The sequence below is a fragment of the Ixodes scapularis genome, unplaced genomic scaffold, assembly GCF_016920785.2.
Source record: "Ixodes scapularis isolate PalLabHiFi unplaced genomic scaffold, ASM1692078v2 PGA_scaffold5__190_contigs__length_132052651, whole genome shotgun sequence".
Lineage (NCBI taxonomy): Eukaryota > Metazoa > Arthropoda > Arachnida > Ixodida > Ixodidae > Ixodes > Ixodes scapularis.
In genome coordinates this window covers 131,702,688-131,724,417 of record NW_024609880.1, presented here as the reverse complement: position 1 = coordinate 131,724,417, position 21,730 = coordinate 131,702,688, and the positions used below count along the sequence as shown (strand labels likewise).

The 21,730-nt window shown below is 50.2% G+C and overlaps 1 protein-coding gene across 11 annotated transcripts in view; it reads right to left on the bottom strand.

The window, feature by feature from the left end:
• LOC8052199 (RNA-binding motif, single-stranded-interacting protein 1) overlaps positions 1–21,730 on the bottom strand; it is a 122,827-nt gene that overhangs the window by 66,185 nt on the left and 34,912 nt on the right. For 4 of the 11 annotated variants that reach the window (XM_029978239.3, XM_029978240.3, XM_040504646.2 and 1 more), the window contains exon 1: positions 8,457–8,900. The exons of the other annotated variants lie outside the window; for them this stretch is intronic. In XM_029978239.3, coding sequence (XP_029834099.1) covers positions 8,457–8,885 — 429 coding nt within the window. In that variant the 5' untranslated portion in view covers positions 8,886–8,900. Of the gene's footprint in view, positions 1–8,456; positions 8,901–21,730 lie in introns of those variants that run through there. 11 annotated transcript variants of the gene reach the window in all.

Here is a 21,730-nt window from a genome sequence, read left to right as displayed (position 1 = left end):
CGCCACTCGCGGTCCAGAAACGAGCTTGATCCAGCGTCCAGTGGCGACGGAAGAGGGGGGAAAGGTACGTCCCTTTTTCGTCGTTAGACGACTTACAGTATACCGCGCACAACAGCTCCTCATCACTGATCAGTGCTGCCTCATTATCAACCCACTTAACTGCGCTTGACGTTTGAGCGCGGCTCGCCCAATTGTGATCGGTCAACAGATTGCACACGACCATATGGGCCGCGCTTTCATTCTCGCCGTCTTGTACCTTTGCAAACCCTCCTTGTTCCACAGCGTTGCCCTATTCGGGTTCTCATGTGATCCATTAGAGAACATTTGGAACATAGCCATGGTTAATAGCACATAAGAGCACGTACAGATCACCCCCCCCCCCCCTCCCTTTGTTGATAGCAACGCACCGGAACAGTTGAACAATCCAGAACTCCGTGGCCGATATATATATATATATATGGGTGATTTCATCTCAAATCGGGCAGGCTAAAAGGGTCTAATTTTTAATTTTCACGAAAAAACTATATGTTTTGGGGGTATTTCTCAAATGAAGGAGGGCGCAAACCGCATGTTCTCCCGATTTTTTGTTCTCGAGTTACGAGCCGTAGAAGCCGCAGTGGCAGAAACTAGTGTTTTTGCCTGCCGTCGCAGGTCGCGTGTTTGACACCCTCTGCCGACGTTATTGTATTCTCTACACCCTTCCAACGTTTCCCCCTCATTTAATAGGTATTATAAAGATACCTCGATGTATTCAAATATTTTTAGGAATTTGATTGTTTTCTAAAACACATGTCAAACTCGTCACTCCGGTCGCTTTTCGGTTAAATTTGACAGGTCAATACTTTGTCCGTACTTAAGGTAAATTTTCTTTCTTTGGCTCTACAGAAAGCCCAAAGCAAGCCCATTATAGATATAATAATATTATTATGATCTGTCGACCAGCCGCTCCACGTGTTCCACGTGGAGCGTTTTCCACGTGGAGCGTTGAGAACACGTTTTCCACGTGTTCTCAACGGCAAGTATCACGGCTCACAGAGGATCTTAAAGAACGTCTTCGGCGAACGACAACAAACGAGTAAAAACGTGTCTTTAGCACGTTGCCGCCGGCCTCTGCAGCGCTAGCAAAACGAAAAAATCCCGCATGCAAGGTGGCCGTCCGATGGCCGCGCTCGCGGAGCGGATGCGCGATCCAGCAATTCTCATAGAGATCAGTGCGCGGGAGACGTTTGGTTTCCGACTTCAGAGCCAGCGCCGGGCTCTCCCGGGCAGTGGCTCTGGTCCGAGTGTTTCGCTCCAAAGTGTTGGCTTGTGCGTAGAAACGAGTGAAAGAGAGAAAGAGAGCCGTGGCCATCACCCCAACCGCGATCCGCCTACGAATTGAGATGAGCTGTAGCAAATGCTCGCCGATTAAGCCAAAAGCCAAACTACAACTGAAACCAAAAGAGTCCGGAACTACTGGGTGAAATAATACAGAGCCGTAATTCCTTCCCCATGCCCGAATGAACTCTCCGTAAGAAGCCCGTGCCTCGGCGACCTTGAGTCCTGGCGACGCGAGACTTGGGAACCTGTGCACGGGCCCGTCCAGAGCCACCTGGGCGCAACGAGGGATGTCCAGGTCGGAGGTCGAACAGGTTCCACTTTTAACCTATGATGCGCGGAAACGAGATTAAACCGCCCGACGGAAAAGGCTCCAATATTTCCAGAGGATATCGTTTCCAAAAACGTACGTATGTTTTGTGCTTCTATTCCACTCAGTACCGTTTACAGTATAGCCAAAATGGGTGAGATGCGCTGGCCGCAGCGCTTCTCTTCCCCGAGACTGCGAAACCGAAGCAGCGACAGACGTAAGAGCGTCCCGGCGCACGATCCACGGAGGGGGAAAACGGCGGGTCGGCCGCAGCCCTGGGAATGGACGCCGGCACCTCCCCTCCAATCACGGAAACCACGTGACCTCCTTCCCAGACTCTGTGCTCGGGGGAGGGCGCACCACCTCGGAGCCAATGGAAGGCTTCAAGGGCGCCCGCTTCGGTCGCTCGGTACTCTACGCCCCCTCGGACACAAGGTCGCACTCCGGGTACGGTCTTTGGTCGACACGCCGTCCCTCGGCGGAAGCTCGCGACCGCTGCTGAGAATACACCGGCAGTGATGCGACCGGTCTCCCTTTGGAGCAGCTCTCGGAGCAGCCAAAAGTCCATTTCGGAGCGCGCAATGCATTTGTATTCATACCACCGGAAAGACGTAAACGTTCCTTGGAATGTGTCGGCCTGTCCAAGTGCAATGCCTCCTTTACCTTCTCACCTGCATGCAACCCTTCGCATCGATAGCGGAGCACGAAGGATTCCCTCAAAGACACAACTAGTGCTTCGTTGCGTGGAGAAGCACCGGGCACGCTGACAAGACGGTGACGGATCAAGGACAGCGCTGTGTGAATGCACATTCTAGGTACAGAATCCCACCGAAATAATACGATAATTTTGAGTAATAAATTACGGTTTCCTTCGAGTTCTAGGGGTTGTAATAAAACCGCAATTTATACTTCGGATAAAAAAAAGCATTTGCCATCGTATTATCAACGTCAACTACATTTTATACGTAAAACTTCGGAATAAAAACGACGCGTAAAGGAAACTTAAAAGAAAGAATCCCGCCGAACTTGTTAAGGTACTTCCCAAGTTCCATCCGCTGCACCTGCCAATTTAGTTATAACTTAGTCGCACCTATATAAAAGTGATAACTAAACGAAGTAGTCGGCATAAACAGTGATGGAAGCGACATTTGACCTTTTGTGGAGGGTGCCAACATCTGTTAGCACATCCCTCGAGAAAGAAAAAAACTGATCGCAACACTAAATGAGTTCATTTATGATAGTGATCGAGGCTTCCTCTTCGATACTCTAGCGTATTACTTATTACGTTTGCGATGAGAATAGGGCGTAAAAGGGACACAGTCTTCTCGAATAAGGCCCAAGTCAGACTAGGTTGCATTTACGATGGGTATTACGAACGGTCGAAACGTGAACCGTAGTGCAACATTCCGTTGGGATCAATCGTCTCTCCCTTCTTTATTTTACAGTCGGTAGTTTGCTTAGGAGCTGTGTATCAGACTCGTACGTAACTTAAATACTCTACTCTAGTTACTGTATCTTAAATACTTCGGTGAGTAACCATGGTACCTTGCAAATACTTTCGAACGTCAGTGTTTAGTAATCTAACTTAAATATTTTTTTCAAGTAACTTGTACTCATCTTAAAGTTACTTTTAAGTTACTGTTTTTTTTTTTTTCTTTATAGGCGGGCAGCTTGGAAAATATTCAAGTGCAGTTATTTTGGCTAGGCGCCCTGCCATTGCAGATACATTTCGTGCCAGGTAATACAGACTGTATTACCTGTGCACTGCGTATGTACCCCAGTCTTCACGAACTCTTCCTTCGGCAGAACGTCGCGGTGCCTTCGAGCGCCTCGGACGAACGGCTATTCAGCCTCGGCGGACAGGGGTTTAAAAAAAAACAACAGAGGCAGACTATCGGACCCGAATTTCGAAAAGCAGCTGTTCCTGCGAGGAAACAAAGCCTTTTGGTAATGGCGTTTTGATTTTCATTTTCGCGAGTGAATAAAGGTTGATTGAACGACGTTTTTATTTTTGTTTCATTCGTAGTTCCTTGGGACCTCCGAGAAGCCTAAGTGGCAGCCAAAGTCTAGCTAAGAGATTTCCAGGAGATTCCATAGTAGCTGGGAGGAAGAATTGTTTCTGACTTGGGTTGTGCTTGACAATGAATTGCAGAGAAAATTGTAACTTTAAAGTATCTTGAAAGTAACTACGCGTTACTTTTTTGGAGTATTTTGTACTTTACTCAATTACTTTACAAATTTGAGTATTGAGTACTCTCCTCTATTACTATTTTTTGTTGCACTCAGTAACTTAACTCGAATACTTTTAGTGCGTATCTTGTACAAGCCTGCTGTGTATATAATTTCCGTAAAATGCCAGCAAGAACCAGCATATCCGCTAGCGCGTCTACCAATAAAAATGCGCACCGCAGGTTTAAGGAACCTATCAAACTCGGGACTCTAATACCATACGCTCCAAAACCCACCATCCAAAAACATTATCGAAGCCTACAGTCGCGCTTTAAAAATGACCCCTATCTTTAACGGCGTAGAGTTACGTCTCAAATATCGCTGCTCGTTCGATCGACAGCTGCACGGGAACTGAAGTGACTGGCCGTATGCATTCAAATGTATACACGCAAAGCGGCGCAGCTCGACGCGCGCACGCCGGTGCGAGGCGGTGAAAGCGAGCGGCCCAAGTGCCCCTCTGCAGCCACGGAACGAAGGCAGACACGAGAATCGAGGGATCTTATCGGGAGACCCTGGTTCTGGCTTATCGCGGTAGCCGCAATCGGAAATCCTACTGTTTTGCTAAGTTTTCTACTCGGGACTCTCGGTTCCTGACGTCGACGACACCGTCTGGCCATTTTGACGATGTCCAGACAGAGAGGTTGATGCCCAGCATCAATGGCTCTGATTCGCAGCATCAAAGCGCGAAGTCATTCGTCGCGCTTTCATCGGATAGGCCGAGCAAGTGCAGCAAATGTCCCGTGATTCGCGCTTCTAGTACGCGTGCTTGCGGTTGTAAGTGTTCGAGCCTTCGACTGTGCTCTGACCGAATACGAAACTAACAACACGGTGAGCAGACAAGCCGCGAAATTCACGTTTGGAAAATATTTCTTTTCCTTCCCTGTAAGCCCATCCCGGCGCAGGTGTAGCGCGATTCTTAGCAAAAATGGCACTCGGGCGCAAGATGTAGCAGACTTTCGTTTATGGCGCACTAGACCCGTTGCAACACGTACGGCGCCACGACGGCAGGGGATTACGGGAACCCTCGGTACAGATCAGGCGCTTTCTGGTTGCGCCTCCGCGCGCGGCATCCCGGCCATCCGCCGGAACGTCGTACCGTGTCTCTGGTACCCGGGTCGACTCTTGTCTGCGTTGTGCCTTTGGACGCAACTTGACAGACCGCTCGCGTCTTGCAGTGCCACCGAATCCGCTTATTTTCTACCCCAACCGTGGCAGGGTTCGACAAAGCGTCGGTGTAGCAGACGGCGGACCCGATACGAGGCTCGAGAAAGGGGCAGCCTCGCAAGCCAACGCGACAACCCTCTGCTGCCCCGTGCGCTCGTCCAGCTCGAGCGGTGTTGCCTCGCGTATGTCACGTGGTAGCGAGAAATGGGAGGGGTGTACAGAGGACTCCCACAATTCGTCCTTTCGGGATTTTTGCGAAGGACGTATATTTGACGCAAATTGCGCGGCAATTATATCACCACGTACGAGATAAACCTACAGAAAAATGCGTATATACATTCTTACAATACCGAATTATTCTCGCTAAATCTCTAATTGGAAAGAATCACGAGCCATTCCAGTCTGTGAAGGTGGAGTGACCAGCGAAGCAGTTTAGCGGACGACACAGACCCGCCCCGAGGAGCCGGAGGGAACTAGACACGCGCGACGGGACCGCCAGGCCGGGAAAGCGGAAGGAAAGCAAACTAGGCACGCAAGCGCTCGGAACAACGACAAAGAGAGGGCGCTGCGAGCGTACACATGACCCACGCGTGTCGCACAGCGGCAAATCTTTGGGAAACCTTTACTATCTACCCGAGAGTCTACTGATCTTGAAAATGGTGCCTACTGATAACGAATCTATTGAGTATACCTATAGACCTAATCGCTAAATTATCCGAGCATCGAGGAGAATGCAGGAAATTATGTTCCGCGCGCCGCACGTGCTGACGTCTGGAGCAGTAACTGTTCTAAAACAGAAGCCTAAAACAAATGGCATCTTTGCACGCGCGTTCGTCAAAGCTTTATTTTGGTTATTTACTTCGAATCTTTTATACGAGGAAGGCGTGTGGCGGTGTGAGCGTGGAGTTTTTGGTCACGCACACGAAAAATCCACGGAACCCTAGCCATAAACAGCTTCGCTGCAGAAGATACCGCCAAGAATTCCGAAATTGTGCCGCGTCTCGCTCTAGGGGAGTGGTTTTCCCTTAGCACGCGGGTGCGCTGCCGCGAAGCAGAACGCGCAAAATCGCGATGCCTCCTCCGCGGTTGTCGCTTCTCCGCAGTACACCAGTGCGCGGTGAGAAGCGCGCCCAACGAGACGAACTTCCAGAACAGACCGCGAACACGATCCTCATTGAGACGATAAACTTTCCAAAACTCGCGTCAGGAAATCGTCGCGGTCCGGCCGGTTAGCGACGCCCGGGCTATTCTATTTTCGAGGCTAGTAAATTTGAAGGAAGTTTTGGTGCGACCCATCTTGGTCAAATGTCGCAGGATGTAGCAGGGTTTCGGCGCAGCAAACCCTTCGCTTCCCTCCCGGTGTGCAAGAACCCCGAGATGACGAACCCGGATGTGTGACAACGCGTCTTCCTCCGGTCCGAGGGGCTGACGGCGTCGCGAACGGCAACTCGGGCGAACGGACGGCCGCCAATGCTCGTTGACTGCCCCGGCGGCACAAAAGGGCATTGCTCAACGCTGCCCCGGACGCCAATAACAAAAAACGGCTTCTCGAATGCCTCAAAGAGAAATGCGCGACACCCTCGTGAGCGACGGCATTCGAGACGGCCTCCCCCTCGCGGTTACGTCGCAAGTGGCGTCCGTCTGGCTTCCCGTCTGCCGACATTGCCGACTTCTCGCCGGGGGCCCCCCACATTCCGCCAGGCAGCCCAACGGCGAACCGAACACGGCCAGTCGAGGCGTACGACGGGCAGCGCCCGAGGAGACCAGCGACCGTCGGGGTCACAAAAGACAGCCAACTCTGTTCTGGCGAACGTGACAAAAGCAATTTGCCCACGACACTGGGAACACTGACGCGTGTTGACGAAGGCGCGACGAGGCAGGCGTCTTCGTCGGCCAGAGCCGTGCCTCTGAGGACGTCGCACGGCCCGTCGTAGGACGAGGCTCGCACGGGTTTCCCCGGAGGCGGACCGCCATCGTTTCACAGCCGGCATTCCACGCAAGAGCGTCCCGTTAGAAGGTCCGTCAACCGGCCGAGCCCTCGTAGCCCGGTGCTCCAGAGAACGGGTTCACGTTACAAAGAAAACGCTCTCCAAGAAGTTTGGGCTTCTCGTGGAGACTGCCCGCCCCTTGATACGCTCGACGGAGGGGAACCTGTATTCGAGATCTTCGTCATTTTAGCGAAAACGTTAACGTTCCAATCGCGAAAAAAAGAGCATCCTACTCATCTCGCGAGGTTTTCGTAGACCGTACCGACGACTCCGATAACGATACTCCGTCTCTGCATCATATCGTTATCGGAGGTATCGTGACGATCTACAAAAGTCCGTAGTAACTATGCGCAAACATTTTATGCTCTTTTAGCTCGTAAATTTGCGCTCGTTACCCGCCCCCCATTTATTCCTGTACTCTAGACAAAAGCGTCTACAGACTGCAACGAAAAGTTGGCCGGTCGTTTGTTTCGAGTCAAAAATAGGCTCCCCAGAGACTCGGGGTTAGGAGAGGAAAATTGCAATGCCTGGAATTATATTCCGAGAGATCATATTCTAGGATAACTTTCAATTTGTGTACATAAATGGCTCATATAATCCATCGCTTACCGCCGTCCCGCACTGCAAATGACTACGCAATCGTGATTGCCGCGATAATTAGGACAATTGCGGAGGAGTTTCGACACAGAAAAAGCCAACGCGTATTTGACTCGAATGACGTTTCTCGTGCCCAAGGTCCGACGAGTCCGTCAGCAAAGTGCATCGCGTAAGGCCTAGGCGATATTTTTCCTGTTCCCAATGGCTGGCGGACAGCACCCTGGTCTCACCAAGGTCTGCAGATCGGCGTCAGAATCTCGCACCGACTGAACCTCTAACAAATCAATAAAACGGTTCGGGGATTAACCGGGAAATCCAACGAGCCTCCGGTGAGGCTGGATCTTTTCGCACGGAGGATGATTGTCGCCGCTGTTCTAGGGCTCGTGGGCAAGTAAGTCAAGACTGGATCGCGACGGCGCGAACCAACAGGCTCCGTCTCGCCGGGTCAAGAGCGCGTCCCTGCATCGGGGTCGCCCCGGAGAACCTCGGGCAGACGCTTCTTTTGGCGCTCGAGGGAACCGGCAAAATGGCCGAGGTCTCGAGCCGGGGGTCGTTCGACACACCCCGGGTCCCGAACGACCGCGGCCACGTAGCTCCGATCGGCGATCGGCCGGTGCCAACGCGACAGCCGAATTGGCCAGTGACACCCCCAGGGGGGCGTCGGGTGGCCGGCCCCCCTCCCGGGGCGGCAGGCGCATCCGGACGCGGGCCTTCACGCCCGGCCGCGTCGGTGCCGGCGACCTCGAGGGCCCGCGGTTGGCAACGCTGGGCGCCCAGTGACGCACGGAGGCGGCCCCTCCCCTCCGACCCCTGTCAAGAGATCACGGGCCAGAGCCGGGACGAGAGCGCACCTTTCGCTGGTAGTGGTTGGCCGAGTAGACGGCCCGTGGGGCGCGGTGGACGCCGGGCTCCCTGTAGCTGGCGGCGTGCTTGGCCGGCTGGTAGGACGGCTGCATGGCCGCGCCGAGGGGCCGCACGCACACACAACACCCGGGACGCACTCGCTGCTCGGCTGCGGGGCTCCCGATCAGAATCCGGCCATCAGGGCCCCGTCGGCCCGGCACCACGTCGACAGCGCCAGCTTCCTTATCCGACTGCCGCGAGGGATACGCGCAGCCGGCGGGGATAAGGACGCACGCTCCAATGGCGCAGGGGAGGGGGACCCGCCCTCTCTCGCCGCCCGAGGCCCCGGTCACATGGCCGTCACGGGACTCCCGGTTATCGGCCGCGGGATAGCCCTCGCAGGAATGCCGCATGGCCCACGGCACCCCTGGCGCCATCTGGGGGCGCCGGCCACGACCGCCTCCGAGCAGACGACGAGCCCGCCGCCGTCGTCCAACAGCCCTCGACACGCAATGCCCGAGCCGCCCCCACCGACACGCGAAGATCCTTCTTTCCAGCGTCCGCAGTGTTGCTACACCACCGTAGACATGGGCGGAAAGTTTCGCCTTTGCAACTTCCCGAGCGGGTACGCCTCGCCCCCCTCCCTCTCTTTATATTTATACAATATTTTAAACCACAGTAACAGATTACTTCACCTTACGGGAAACTCCTCGGTATAATGGTAGAACACAGCGCCAAAACATTTCATCGTATGCGGCAAGAATTTTAGACATACATTACCAAGTGACAAGTGCAATTTCGTCTAGCAAATAATTATTCGAAATAAATCATTTTGCGGTGCAACGTGGTAATTAGAAGTCAAGCTGTAGATACAGGAGCAGCCGAACAAATCCACGTGTATGCTTCATTTAGTTTTGTCATCCCGTCGGTTTTGATCGCAAACCTTACTCCCCTATGCAGATCCCTCCGTCCTAGCACTAAAGAAGCAACTGCTGTAGTTTTCTTCGTGATGTTGTTGGAACAGTATTCCCACGCCAATTTCCAAGTTACTCCTTCGTGTATCGAATGTCGAAGTTGAAGGGAACAAAGCAGACCTGAACGAATTACCCACAAAAAAAAAAAAAAAAAAGAGTAACTAAATACCGTTACTCGTTTGAGAGGTAGAGAGTTTTAGGAAAGCGTTTTTTCCCTTTCGATACGGTACAGTGGGCCCTCCTCCGGTATGCAGTGCACAGAAGATTCGCACCTGCACTGTTCATACCGGAGGGCACATCGTATCGGATGTGCAAAAACGGTTCCCTAAAACCTTCTAGTAACTAAATAGGCCACTCATCACCGATTCTCATAAGGAACACCTTACCTGACCTCAAATGTATTCAGTTACGAAACAACTGCGTTTGTTTTGTGTTTTATTAAGCAGTACCTGCCTTTCGAAATGTTCATTGGTCATGCCTCCCCGCTTCCTTGAGAATAGATCTCCGGCGACGCTGAACAGTCATTCTACTGATGCACTCGAAGGAACGGCAGGGCTTCAGAAAGAGCTAGTGAATCTGGGATTCCCCTTCATCTTTGGTTCTCTTGGCTTCAAAAGCTGCAAGTTAACAATGGGCCCTGTGCCTTCCCGTGTTGGAAACCTCTGGGTTTACTTCGGTCTATACACAATTCTAAGAAGGTTCAACCAACGAACTGTATTTGTGTTCGCTGGTTCACAGATATTCCCAGCTCTAGAGTTCGACTGACGTATTCATACTGTTCCGTAGTTCCTTTTTTTTTTTTTTTTTTTTGGAGGGGAGGGGAGGGGAGGGGGGGGGGGGGGGGGGGGCTCAATGTGCATATTCAGCAATAGGTGCATATTCAGGTTAGCATTTAAACGAGGCAGTTTCAACAATGTTGTACAAGTTACTCCTCAAAAGTAACAATATACCGTATCTCGTTACTTGGCCTTATAAGTAACCAAGCATGTTACTTGTACCTTTAAATATGTTACTCGTTACCGAAAAAAGTAACTGGTTCGAAGAAACTCGTTCCTAGTAATGCATAACATACATGCAGTGATGTGATTGTTTAGAGTCATTTTGGAGCAGCTAAAAGTTTGTTTTGGAGCAGCGAATGAAACTTTTGGAGCGCAAGTTTCCACTGAATTTTAATTCCTGCTGCTGCAAATGTCATACGTTAAGATTAATCGGTTGGCCTGTCCATCGAGAGACCATTGTCTACCCTGCCTTCCCACTTATGTTCACCTTTTTTGTTCTCATAAATTGCACGGCAAGCTTAATTCCTTCAAACACTGAATCAGCTGTTGCGTGTAGAAGTACCAACCACGACCATACTATGCTGAATGATGTAGGACAGTATGAACTGCTGTCAATGGTTATTTTAGCTACACAGCCAAAGATAAACCAAATAGTATGCTACATTGAAATCCTGTTAGAACAGAATAATATTGAGCAACCATGTTTCATTGAAGACCTGAAGGTTGTAATAAAATTTAGATTTTTAATTCCGATAAAAACAGAGCTTTTGTTATTTTAATATTGACAATTTCTATGCGGGACTTCACGATAACAAAAAGCAACGTCTTCAACGACCAATCCGCCTTAAAAACAATCCAGCTGAACTCCCCAGGGCCGTGCGCAGAGAAAGTGAGGGAGGAGGAGCAACGCCCAGGGGCCCTAATCTGGACACTTGGCGAAAAAGTCGGCGAGAAATCCCGCGGCTCTGATTGGCCGGCGCCAAGGTCAAGTGCGGCGTTGGCCAATCACGCCCGCCAGATCATCGCGCCGAGTTTCTCGCCGAGTGTCCAGATTAGGGCCCCAGCTCTGGTTGGAAGAATTAGTGGGTACAGCTAAGGCTAGCTAGCAGCCTTTGTCCCCACTGCTCTCTTCGAACGTGTTAAAACGCAGAACTCGGGCGTTTGGCTCTCGCATTCGAACGCGCTCAACGAGCGCACTGGATACAAAAGCAGCTAGCCTTGGACCTACCCACTAATTATTAATGCGAAAAAATTTAACTGTCCCATGGAGCGAACCGACGTCGTCAGCTTTGAAGCCGTGCCAAACAGCCCCTTCCCGTGTCCCAATGTCGTCTGTAGCGAAAAATCGGACGGATAAGTTCCCATTTGCTAGCGAGCGTCATCAAGGAACAACGCTCCCATTGGCTCTGGTGCGGCATAGTTCCAAAAACCGCTGCCAGAGAAGCCCTCTCCACGGCGCAGCAGCACCTGCAGCGGCCCGGTCGCCGGTAGGGGGTGCGGCAGTGCGGGCCTGGCCGCACAGCCCGCTCGGGCAAACTCCGGAGAGGCTGCACGGCCGGGCTCAGCGCGGCGTGGCCACTTCACGAGAGCGCGCGCTCGGCCGTCGTCAGGCGAAACGTGGCCGTCCACGCCACTACGCTGCAGACGGACTAAGGGAGCGGAAGAACGACATTCGTGCTTTCGCATTCACAACTCACAAGGTGTCCTCGGACTTTTCGAATCGGAGCTCGGCACTCTGACGACCCCGCGCACTCTCGTCTCAGCCTCTCCCTCACTTTCTCGGCGCATGTCCAAGTTTCCATCCACTCCTCCAGCTAACTGACTCTTAATTTACTCCGTTCACTGCACCATCATACAGTTGGAATTCGTGTAAAGGAAATAACTAAACCAGGGAGATGACATAAAAAAAAAATTAAGCTGATAAAGAAGTTTATATAAATCTTCCCGCAATACACAAGTGTCCTTGCTAACCCTCGAATTTGACCAACAGAAATCAGAATATTGCAATCTAAGTTGTTACACCTGCAAAAGCAAAATTACTTACCTTTTTTTTAATAATATACCCAAAGCTTGAGTGGCTTTCCAAAGCAAGGCATTGCGCTTTGTTTTGGAGAGGTGCTTTCCCCTTAGTATATGGCTGCGCTGCGACGAAGTGCGACAGGAACAAATTCCGCTGCCTGCTTCTCGACTTTCGCTTCACCGAAGTGCACCAGCGTGTGGTGAGAAGCGCACTCAACGAAGCTCCTAACCCACCAGAACAGACCACAAACATGAGAATATTGCGCGACCTTAGTGTATGGTCAGTATTTGTATGTTACTTAGATTGAAAGTTCCGAAAATTTGGACAAGTCTACCGTAAGGATCTCGCCATTCAGCGGGCCTTCAGCTGCTATATTTTCAGTGGTAATAAAGTGGAATTACGTTTTGGTGCAAAGTTGGCACAAATTCAATCACCCCCCCCCCCCCCCCCCTTTCTGCTCGGTTCGACCTCAGGGTTCGTACAGGATTCAAAGAAAGATATTCAAGGATATTCAAGGAATTTCAAGGCCCTGTGGGAGTATTTTCAAGGACCTAACTCGGTGCCACACATGACAGATTTCAATAAAGCACTCATGTCAAAAGATCGTTGGTATCATTTTTATTGCACTAAACAAAAAGAAAAAAATATTTCTTGCAAACTTGTTTGCATTGCGCTAAGTCAAAATAAAAATTGTTTCCAAGACCACTTGTGGTAACTTCAGGGCAGCTCCTGCAGCTTTTCCTGTATTTGTTGGCTGATGCTAAGCAGCTCCTCGGCCTTGCTTTTTGCAGTTTTCCTAAAGACTATTTGATTTTACAATGTATGTGAGGTCATTTGCTTTTTCTGCTTTTTCTATGTAGGCATCTGCTGAGGCTGTGAGATCAGCTATAGTTGCTTCAAGTTTCCTCTTTTTTGCTTTCTTGGTGTCTACCTCTTCATCAATGCAGCGCTTTTTTGCCTGCTTCGCATCTTCACGCTGCTTCTTTTTTTCTGCTTCCAAATATGCACTGTACTGCTGTCTCGCAGCTGACACAGCAGTGCTCAGTTCTTTCGTAAGTGGGATGTTGAGGACACCACCTGCCTTTTCCACTGCATCGCACACGATCCGTTGAGAGACGTAGGAAAGGTTCTTCAGATTCTCTACCGAAACCTGGCGGTTTACACTAAACCCTCGCTCCACAGTTGTCTGTCCATGGCTTAGGACAAGCAAGAGTTTAACTACTTTCCAGAGCTTTGTATACGATGGATTAAACTTCATGAGCTCAGAGAAATACTCATCTATCCTGTACATGCTCTTTTCAAAGAGTCGCAGGTGAATTTTCTGTTCCTGCAAGAACTCGGTGTACTGTGCCAGTACCGTGTCTCGTTGGTGATCAGTCATTCTCCCTGCGGTGATGAGGACGTCCAACGCTTTTCTAAAACCAGGAAGGCACTCATCTGGCCTTGAACACATCTGTCGTGGGTCCAATGAGGAGAGGCCCCTAACCACTGGGAATTTTAAGGGGCTTCTCTCTAGGACTTTCTTTGTCACGGCGATCAGGAACTGTTTACATTCCATCCGGAACTGAAACACGTCCTTCAAACTGGCTTTGGCTTTCTTGACGATCTGCTCAGCTGTATGGCCTATATCCACCTTCTCAATTGGAGTATGGTTGTCCGGGTTCTCAATGTCCACCCTCAGGAGGCCGGCGAGTCCTTTTGATGCAGACAAGACTGAGCACTTCAGAAACCTTGTTAGCAGTTTCCGGACAACAGTTTCCAAATCTCTTGCAAGGAAGAAGACAATCGGTCTATCTGTTTGATACTCCATTAGGAATGGCTTGAGTGCCATGGCAACACCCAGTGCAAAGTTAAGCTTTGCCGGCACCAAAGAGTCGCTGCAGAACTCAACCAAGTTCTGAAAAGAGCCACATTTTGGCAGGTTTGCTTCTTGCAGCCTCAACAAACTTTTTGATGTTGCACCACAACAACAAGGCTCTCTCAATTACGGCAACGTTCTCTACGCAGCGGTGAGGAACTTTAGGGGAGATGTTTCCTGCCCAGTGACTGTTGTAAAGTCTTCCCTCCTTGCTGGAGAGCTCTCAAACAGTGCGCTCAGACTAGACAGTAAGCAATCTAGTCCCCACCTACTTGCTGCAACGCCTGCCCTGTAGGTGTTGTGCATTGTGTGGAGGCCACAGGTGCCAATGTCCACACACAGAACTTGGTACGCTTCTTGCAGGCGCACTTGGAAGTTCTTAAAGAACTTCAAGTTGACATTGGGACCATTTATCAATATCTGAAGGATCTTCTCAAGAGGCAAAGGTTCGAGTGCGCTCAACAGCTTTCCTTGTATGTCCTCGGCCGTGGAGTGCCCCATAAACACCGTGTTGTAGTACCTTGTTGTCACCTTGTGAGACGAGTCCCAACACCTTACGTGCACATCCATTTGTTTGCGATGCAAAAAGTCGTTTGAAGACTTGTCAAAAAGCACCACGTAGTGCTCAGACTGGTCGATTTCCCGCTGCAAGGCCGTTAGAAAGAAAGTTCTCAGTCCATGGCACGTCACATAGGCGCATTTCTTTTCTCCGCAAGAAAACGCTTTTGCCACCTCACTGTCTGGGAACATGTGTTGGAACAACTTGCCCGATTGTGACGATGAGCGGTAGGAACAGTGGGATGTGACGACCTTCAGAGTCCACAACACTTCGGCATTTGTCACCAACTCGTGCATCTTGCAAGCAGCGTTTATGTTTGGCAACTGCAGTGGAGGCGGGACAGTGGATAGTTCACTCGTGCCCGGAGCCAGGCAATTGTGCACCGAGCTGTTGGCTGTGATCTTCATGATGCCGGCATGTTTAGCGCTCTTCATATGGCTCTTCAATGCCGTTTCGCCCATGGTGGCGACATCGAAAGTTTTTCCGCATGGCTTGCATCTTGCACGATGCTGATTTGTCGTATCTGGCGCCACCCAGTCCTTATATTCATCACTGCAGAGCCACGCACCTTGAAAGTTGCTTTTGCCGGGCATTTTGCTACGACCGACGACAAAACATGAGGCCAATGGCGGAAACAGTCCCCGGATGAGATTGGATTCGGGTCTGCTCCAATGTGGCCAACCATCCAATGAATATCGGCTAGATCTAAACAAATAGAGATAACTTAGACCAAAACAAAACAAAAACGACGAGCATAATAAAAATAAACAATACATACCCAAATTTGTTTTTATAAATAGCCATTCACAGATTTTCAAGGCCTAGCCAAAAAAATCAAGGGCTTTCAAGGGCCCTGCAAACCAAATTTTCAAATTCAAGGGTGTTCAAGATCTAGCAAAAAATCCAGGATTTTCAAGGGCCTTGAAAACCCAATTTTTAAATTCAAGGGTTTTCAAGGGTTTCCAGGACCTGTGCGCACCCTGGATCTGGATGAGCATCGTACTGGCGTGCGGTCGTGTATCACTACTGCGTGGTGCTAGTTGTAGACCGCAGGCTATAGAGGTTGTACTGCACTGGCTAAATTGCTCATCTACAGCTGACAAACCAGACGCCTTCCGAGGCAGACTAACTTCCGGTTGTGCAAACGTACGCAGAACAATTTGCTTTGGTGCAAATTCAGCACATTTGTCAAAATGTAGCAGGATGCAGCAGGGTAAGCACTTTGGAGCAGTTTGGCACAAATGTTGCAGCAATCACATCACTGACATGTCTCAAATGAAGACAGTGAGAGCGTGGAAGAAAGAAAAACACAAAGAATTGTTTAAATATTTAAACAAAACAAAAAGAACATGGGGCTTGCTTGATGCTGGTCTGGCTATCTCTTAACAAAAAGACCTTCCTTCTTGCCCACCTCATGACCCCCACGTAAAGTTGAGACAGTTTAGAGCTACCATAGAGCGAGGCTGGCACTCAGTAACCCAGCGGCCAGGCGCCTCGAGTCGGCGGTCGGCTGTCGGTGGTCACCGAAGCTTCTGTGCCTTCTCGGTCGCGTCTGGTGGTGCCTTCAAACATCACCGCCTGTTGCCACCATAGAACAACACATCGCCGACAACACATAGATGCTTGTAATCTTTTATGTTAGGGGCATGCATCAAAGCGCCTTTGTTCTTGGTTTCGTCAAAAAAGGCATTTCGCTGTAGTCACTTGTGCGAGTGAGCGGACGACATTTCTTGTTTCATCAGTCCCATTGTCTTCCTTCTTTATTTTTGCTTCCGAGACCCCAATGGTAGGGTGCTTAGCTCCTTTTGTGCCTTTCTGTGTCCATTTCGTAGGGCAAGAGCCCAGCGACGATTGCCGTTGAGAGTCTTTTCCTACGCATTTTCTGCCGTCTGCGGGCTTGTTTGCTTTTTTATTGCCATCTTTCTTTTTGCCTAAAATGTTTCGAAAAGTAATGTTTTCGAAGTGTTAGCAGTTCATTTTTCTCGTTGCTCCGACTCATGGGCGACGACGCCGGTCGATATGGCCAAGCACCTGCCACGGCGCACCTATGAGGTGAATGAGGCGTAGGTCCTGGAGGCAAGTGTACGTGCTTTCCCCAGGAGCTCCCGGGTGGGAGGGGGAACTGGGCACGGGGAATTTCAGGGGAGCCCGAGCTCCCGGGCCCACCCGCAGTCGGCGCCCATGACCGTAGACACGGGCCCAACACACAGACCCTGTGTTCGGTCTTGTGCCACCACTGCGTGTGGCACTGGCTGCCACAAGAAGCATCTGCGGTTTCGCAACCCTCGGGAACACTGTTCGATGGAGTACCGTATTTACTCCCACAATGAACGCACCCCGAAATATTTACACGTTTGGGGGGTGCATTCATTGGATGAGGCAAAAGTTTTGCATTTACACACTTTGAGCAATTGTCATTTGAGGTGCCAATACGACACGGCAGGGTGCTGTGGCACGCTTTCACTGACGGAGGCGCACCCATGGCTGGTCGTGAGCGCGCCACAGTAACCACGCTCTAGAAATTGCGAAACTTTTTTAGGGCGCTATCGGCGTGCATTTTGCCCATTTCGCCGAAGGAAAAGCGTCCTACGAAGCTCACTCAGCACGAAGAGCAACGCGACCGTTTTTAGGCCTAATCACTTTCACGGTTTCACTGTCTGAAAGCAGATTACGGACGACGGCGTGTTTGTCGACATCAGTGCATCCGATGGGGCAGGCATGTCCGGGGCTTGGCAATTCCTCGACCCCAGCTTCGTTAGGTCTGCGCGCCTCTCGGTCTCACGGTTGATCACCTCTGCACATGCAGCCGTTACGAGAGCGGTTTGGCTTGGCCTGGCTGCTTGGCAGTGCAACAAAAATTCACTCGGTGGTCCTAGTGGCTAGGCAAGTTGGACGTAGTTCGATACTCATGGAGCAAAAAATTGGAGGTGCGTTTATTAGGCGAGGGGAAAAAAAAAGACCAAATACTGCCGCTCGTTGCAGGGGCTGCGTTCATTATGCGAGTAAACAGGGCATTATACGGGTATTTTATGCTCGTACTCTGCCCACCCTGCTTGGACCACTTTTATCATAACCGGAGACATGGACCAATGAAAAAATGGCCAAAACAACAAGTCTCAAACACAGCTTGTCTGCTGTGTTTGAGACTCATTGTTTTGTCCGATTTTTATCAATCCTTGTTTCCGGCTACGATGGAAGTTCTTCACTAGCTCGCCTGTGTTTTTACCCTCTCTTCATTGAACCACTTGTGGTCTGCAGTATAGCATAAATTTAAAAAAAGAATAAACAAACACTGGGGAATTGAGCGCAAGTCTGTGACTTCAAGGCTGGTGCACGCACCTGTGTCTGGTTTCTACCGAGTGCATTCTGCATTGTGCAGTCTTGTGCTGCAGAACATGGAGAGCCCGTATTAAAGGGGCCCTGCAATCATATTTAAGTGTCTACCTTTTTTGCGGTTTCCACATCTCTTGGGGTTCGGGCAAGCCAGCGGGCACGGAAAGAGTAACTAAATACAGTCGCCAACCGTTTTTTCGGACTCCAATAATTCGGACTTGTTCTATATTTCGGACCTAAAGGCGGAACCGTTACTTACCCCATAGAAATAGTGTATATTCACGACCAATGTTTCGGACAGCTTGAAGTCCGAAAGTTCGATTATTCGGACAATATCGTCACGAGCGATCAGCGGAAAATGCCATCGAGAAGCAGCCATTTTGAATTCTACGTTAAATGCCAATGGATTGGCTTGGTTTGGCAGCGCTACTTGAGCACTCCTGAGTCCTACCGCAAGGTGACGTTATGCTAGCCCTTTTTTTCCCCATTTAGCTGCATGTCATCATCATCATTTTGCTTTGTTTTTCCATTCCATCGCGTCGCCAGTCGCCATTTTGCGCTCGTGGATTTGCGCCTCTAATGTCGTTCGGACAAGGCTGGCTTGGACGTCGTGGCCCCATCTGTTCTTCTGCTACTCGACCATAACGCTAGAAAAGAAGGCAGTGATTCTCAAGCTAACAGAAAGCTGTCCAACGGAAACAGAGGCGTAACCTAAAGCAAGGCACTATTTACGGCTTTTTTAAGTCCACTTGGAAGTAATAAAGGCAAGTCTTTCAATCTGCTGATTTTTCGGACTGCTCTATTATTCGGACGTTTTTTCAGTCCCAGCAAAGTCCGAATAATCGGTCGGCAACTGTATCAGTGCATCATATTTTAACCGGAAGACGCGGAAACCTCCTCCACCTACGGGGGTGAACCGCAATACCGAAACCGCGCAATGTGTGAAGTCTTTGGTCCTCGGCTTACACTGGTCAGAGCCGCTTAGAGCTTCTTTTTAGTCGAAATAGAAATTTTAAGTCGTGCGAACCGTTTCAATTATTTATGAAAGTACTTTTTGTTCAGTATTTTAAATCAGAAAAGAAACAAATGCAGTTTAGAAAGTACGGAAACAAGAAATGACCCGTCGACATCACTGCCACCAAGCGGTGGAAAAGGCGGCGCATACTAGAAAGGAGAAGTCGGATCAGGCACCGACGGGTGGCGAGCGTAGAAAGGTCCCGGATGTACGCGGCGGCGCCGCAGTCGTATACGGGCTCGAAGATCCGAGCGTTCCGAAGGCCTTCAACGACCGTGTTGGGCTTGCGGTTTGGCCGTTTGGCGGTATGGCAGCGCGAAGTGGCTCCCGTTCTGAACTGATGTTTACCCCGTGTCTGCTGCTGTTTGTGGCCAATGAAGTGCCATGCCGAATTAGCGCTTAATCTGGCAGAAAATGCAACGCGAGCCGCCCTGGCTGCCCGCTGCATACAGTCTATCCAGAACATGCTTTAGTGGCGCTCTCTCGAGCCATCGACACAGAGTGCGGCAGCCGTGAGCGCTCGCTGAGCTCACTACCCCTCCCCTAGTTCACGGCCACTCAAGCCAGGACCAAGGACATCATGAAGGAGGTTATTTTTTGCTCGTTTTTGTAATCTTAATTTGCCCATACCTTTTAAACTAAAGCGATATACGAGAGAAGTTTCACTAAGTTACTACGTTCAGTGTGCTCAGGTTCGGTGCAAATTAAAAACCAGTAAAAAAGTCCTTGCAGGGCCCCTTTAAGAGATTTTCCAACTGCTCGATCGAGATCACGTGGTTTATGGGCCGCATTTGCAATACAATCTTCGAGGTGGTGATGAAAGCGTTCATTTTAAGCAAACGTCTCCACCTTTCCTCCTGCCTTCCTCCTTGCCACGCGAAAACACGGGGCCTGCACACTTGCGACAGATTGCCGCAGGTGATGCCTGCCATTAAATTGCAAATGCTCTCCACGGTATGAGAACAGGTTGTAAGATAGGCATGTGGGGAAATGGCCACTGAAACCTGCCGCAGCAGTGCAATCAGATTGTGTCCTGGCGGCTTCTGCTCCACAGGTGTCTTTGCCTTAGGGTATTGCCGCGCACCAGCAGGCAGCGCGGCCGTGGCCTAACGGTTTATCGTGCTTGCCTCCCACGCGAAAAGTCAGGGTTCGATTCCCGGGAGTCACGCGTCCTTTCGTTTATTCCCGCAATTTAGTTTTCTGGTGAATTCGAGAATCGTGTTGCTTGTTCGAGGTCCGAATATTCTACGCCGATTATTCCAGAAGCTCACGCATGTATATAAGGAGCCCCGCGTGGCGAGCCGGAGTCAGTTTTCGCCTCAGCGTTCGATCGTGCTGCTTCGCCGCCTTCGACGCCCGCGACGCTCCGTTATTATCTTTCTTTTTCCTTTTATTTTCGGACACAAGTTCACCCCATTAAGCGTTCAGTTTACTCGGTCATTCACCACCTCGTCACTTGTCTTTGCCTTACGATATATAGCGCGGCGGCATACGGAAAGCGAAGGACTCGGATTTGTTTGGAACTCTGCGAGGGAACACACCGTGTCAGTGATTATCTTTAACTTGAAGTAGAATTTACTAAATATTGAAGAAAAAAAGTTGCCACACGCTTATTTATCGACATTTTTCTCAACTTCGATGCATTTTCCAAATCGCGTGAGCGGCTGGCAATGTGAAGACGTCTGCGAAACGTCGGAGGTGCCCTTTGCTTTTCGTTGTGCTTGCTTTGCTCCCAAACACGCTTGGAGCAGACGAATTCGGTGGTAGCAGATGATATTGGCATTCCTCGCCGTGTTCTGATGCCTGGGGACGGTCAAGATTCATGAGGTATCAGCCGCTAGTGTTGTGTGCTGAGCTGTCGGTCAGGTTATGGCCCAAAGAAAGAAGCAGCGGCGATATGTAACGCAGGCAATGTTAAGATTGGGCAACTTTGTCGTGCTGGGCACAGTGTGACCGAAATGTAGTGCGATGGCATACCACTGGCTTCAAATCCCGTCAAACTAAAATTTACCTCGCTTGCACATAGACGGCAGAAACTTATAACTCATAAGCAAGATCGCCAAACACACTTGCAGGCGGAGAGGAATCGACGCCGTCAAGGCATGCGCAAAACGTTTCAGTTGACTTCTCAGCTTGCCTCAATTTTTTGCGCTACGCGCCCCCCTTGATTTTTTTAGCTCGTAATCTAAAACCATCAAAATACGGGAAAAACAGTGCCTTTAAAGGGAAGATGGGGCACTTCTACATTTCAGAAAAAACGCTTGAATTGCGTTCATTTGGCCTTTAGAATAACAGATATCAAAATTATATTTCAATGCGACGCGCCGGAGAGCCACAAGAGCAATTTCAAAATAGGGCTGAAGCCCCGCCCCCCTAGCCTTGGGCAGCCAAAAGAGCCGTCGATGACGTCATGGACAGCGACTGTCTTTCGCGTTTTTCTCGCGTTTAACAATACTTACGCAGCAAACGGTTTGGGTATTCGGGTTCACGGGGTAAAAATACACTAGAATTCACTTCTAACTCATTTTTTCCAAGAAGCTCCGTAGCTTCCCTTTAAATAAAGCCACGTTTACAAACAAACCGGAGCGCCCCTAGGGGATGCCACCGGCGCCGCGCATGCGCGATGGAGTGTGGGCAAACGGCTCGCCGTCACCTGTAAACAAACTATTGGAAAGCGATGTTTGTGGTGTCAGTGTGAGTCCCCGTGCTCTTTTTCGCGCTGGAATGGTCGATTCTACGTCTTC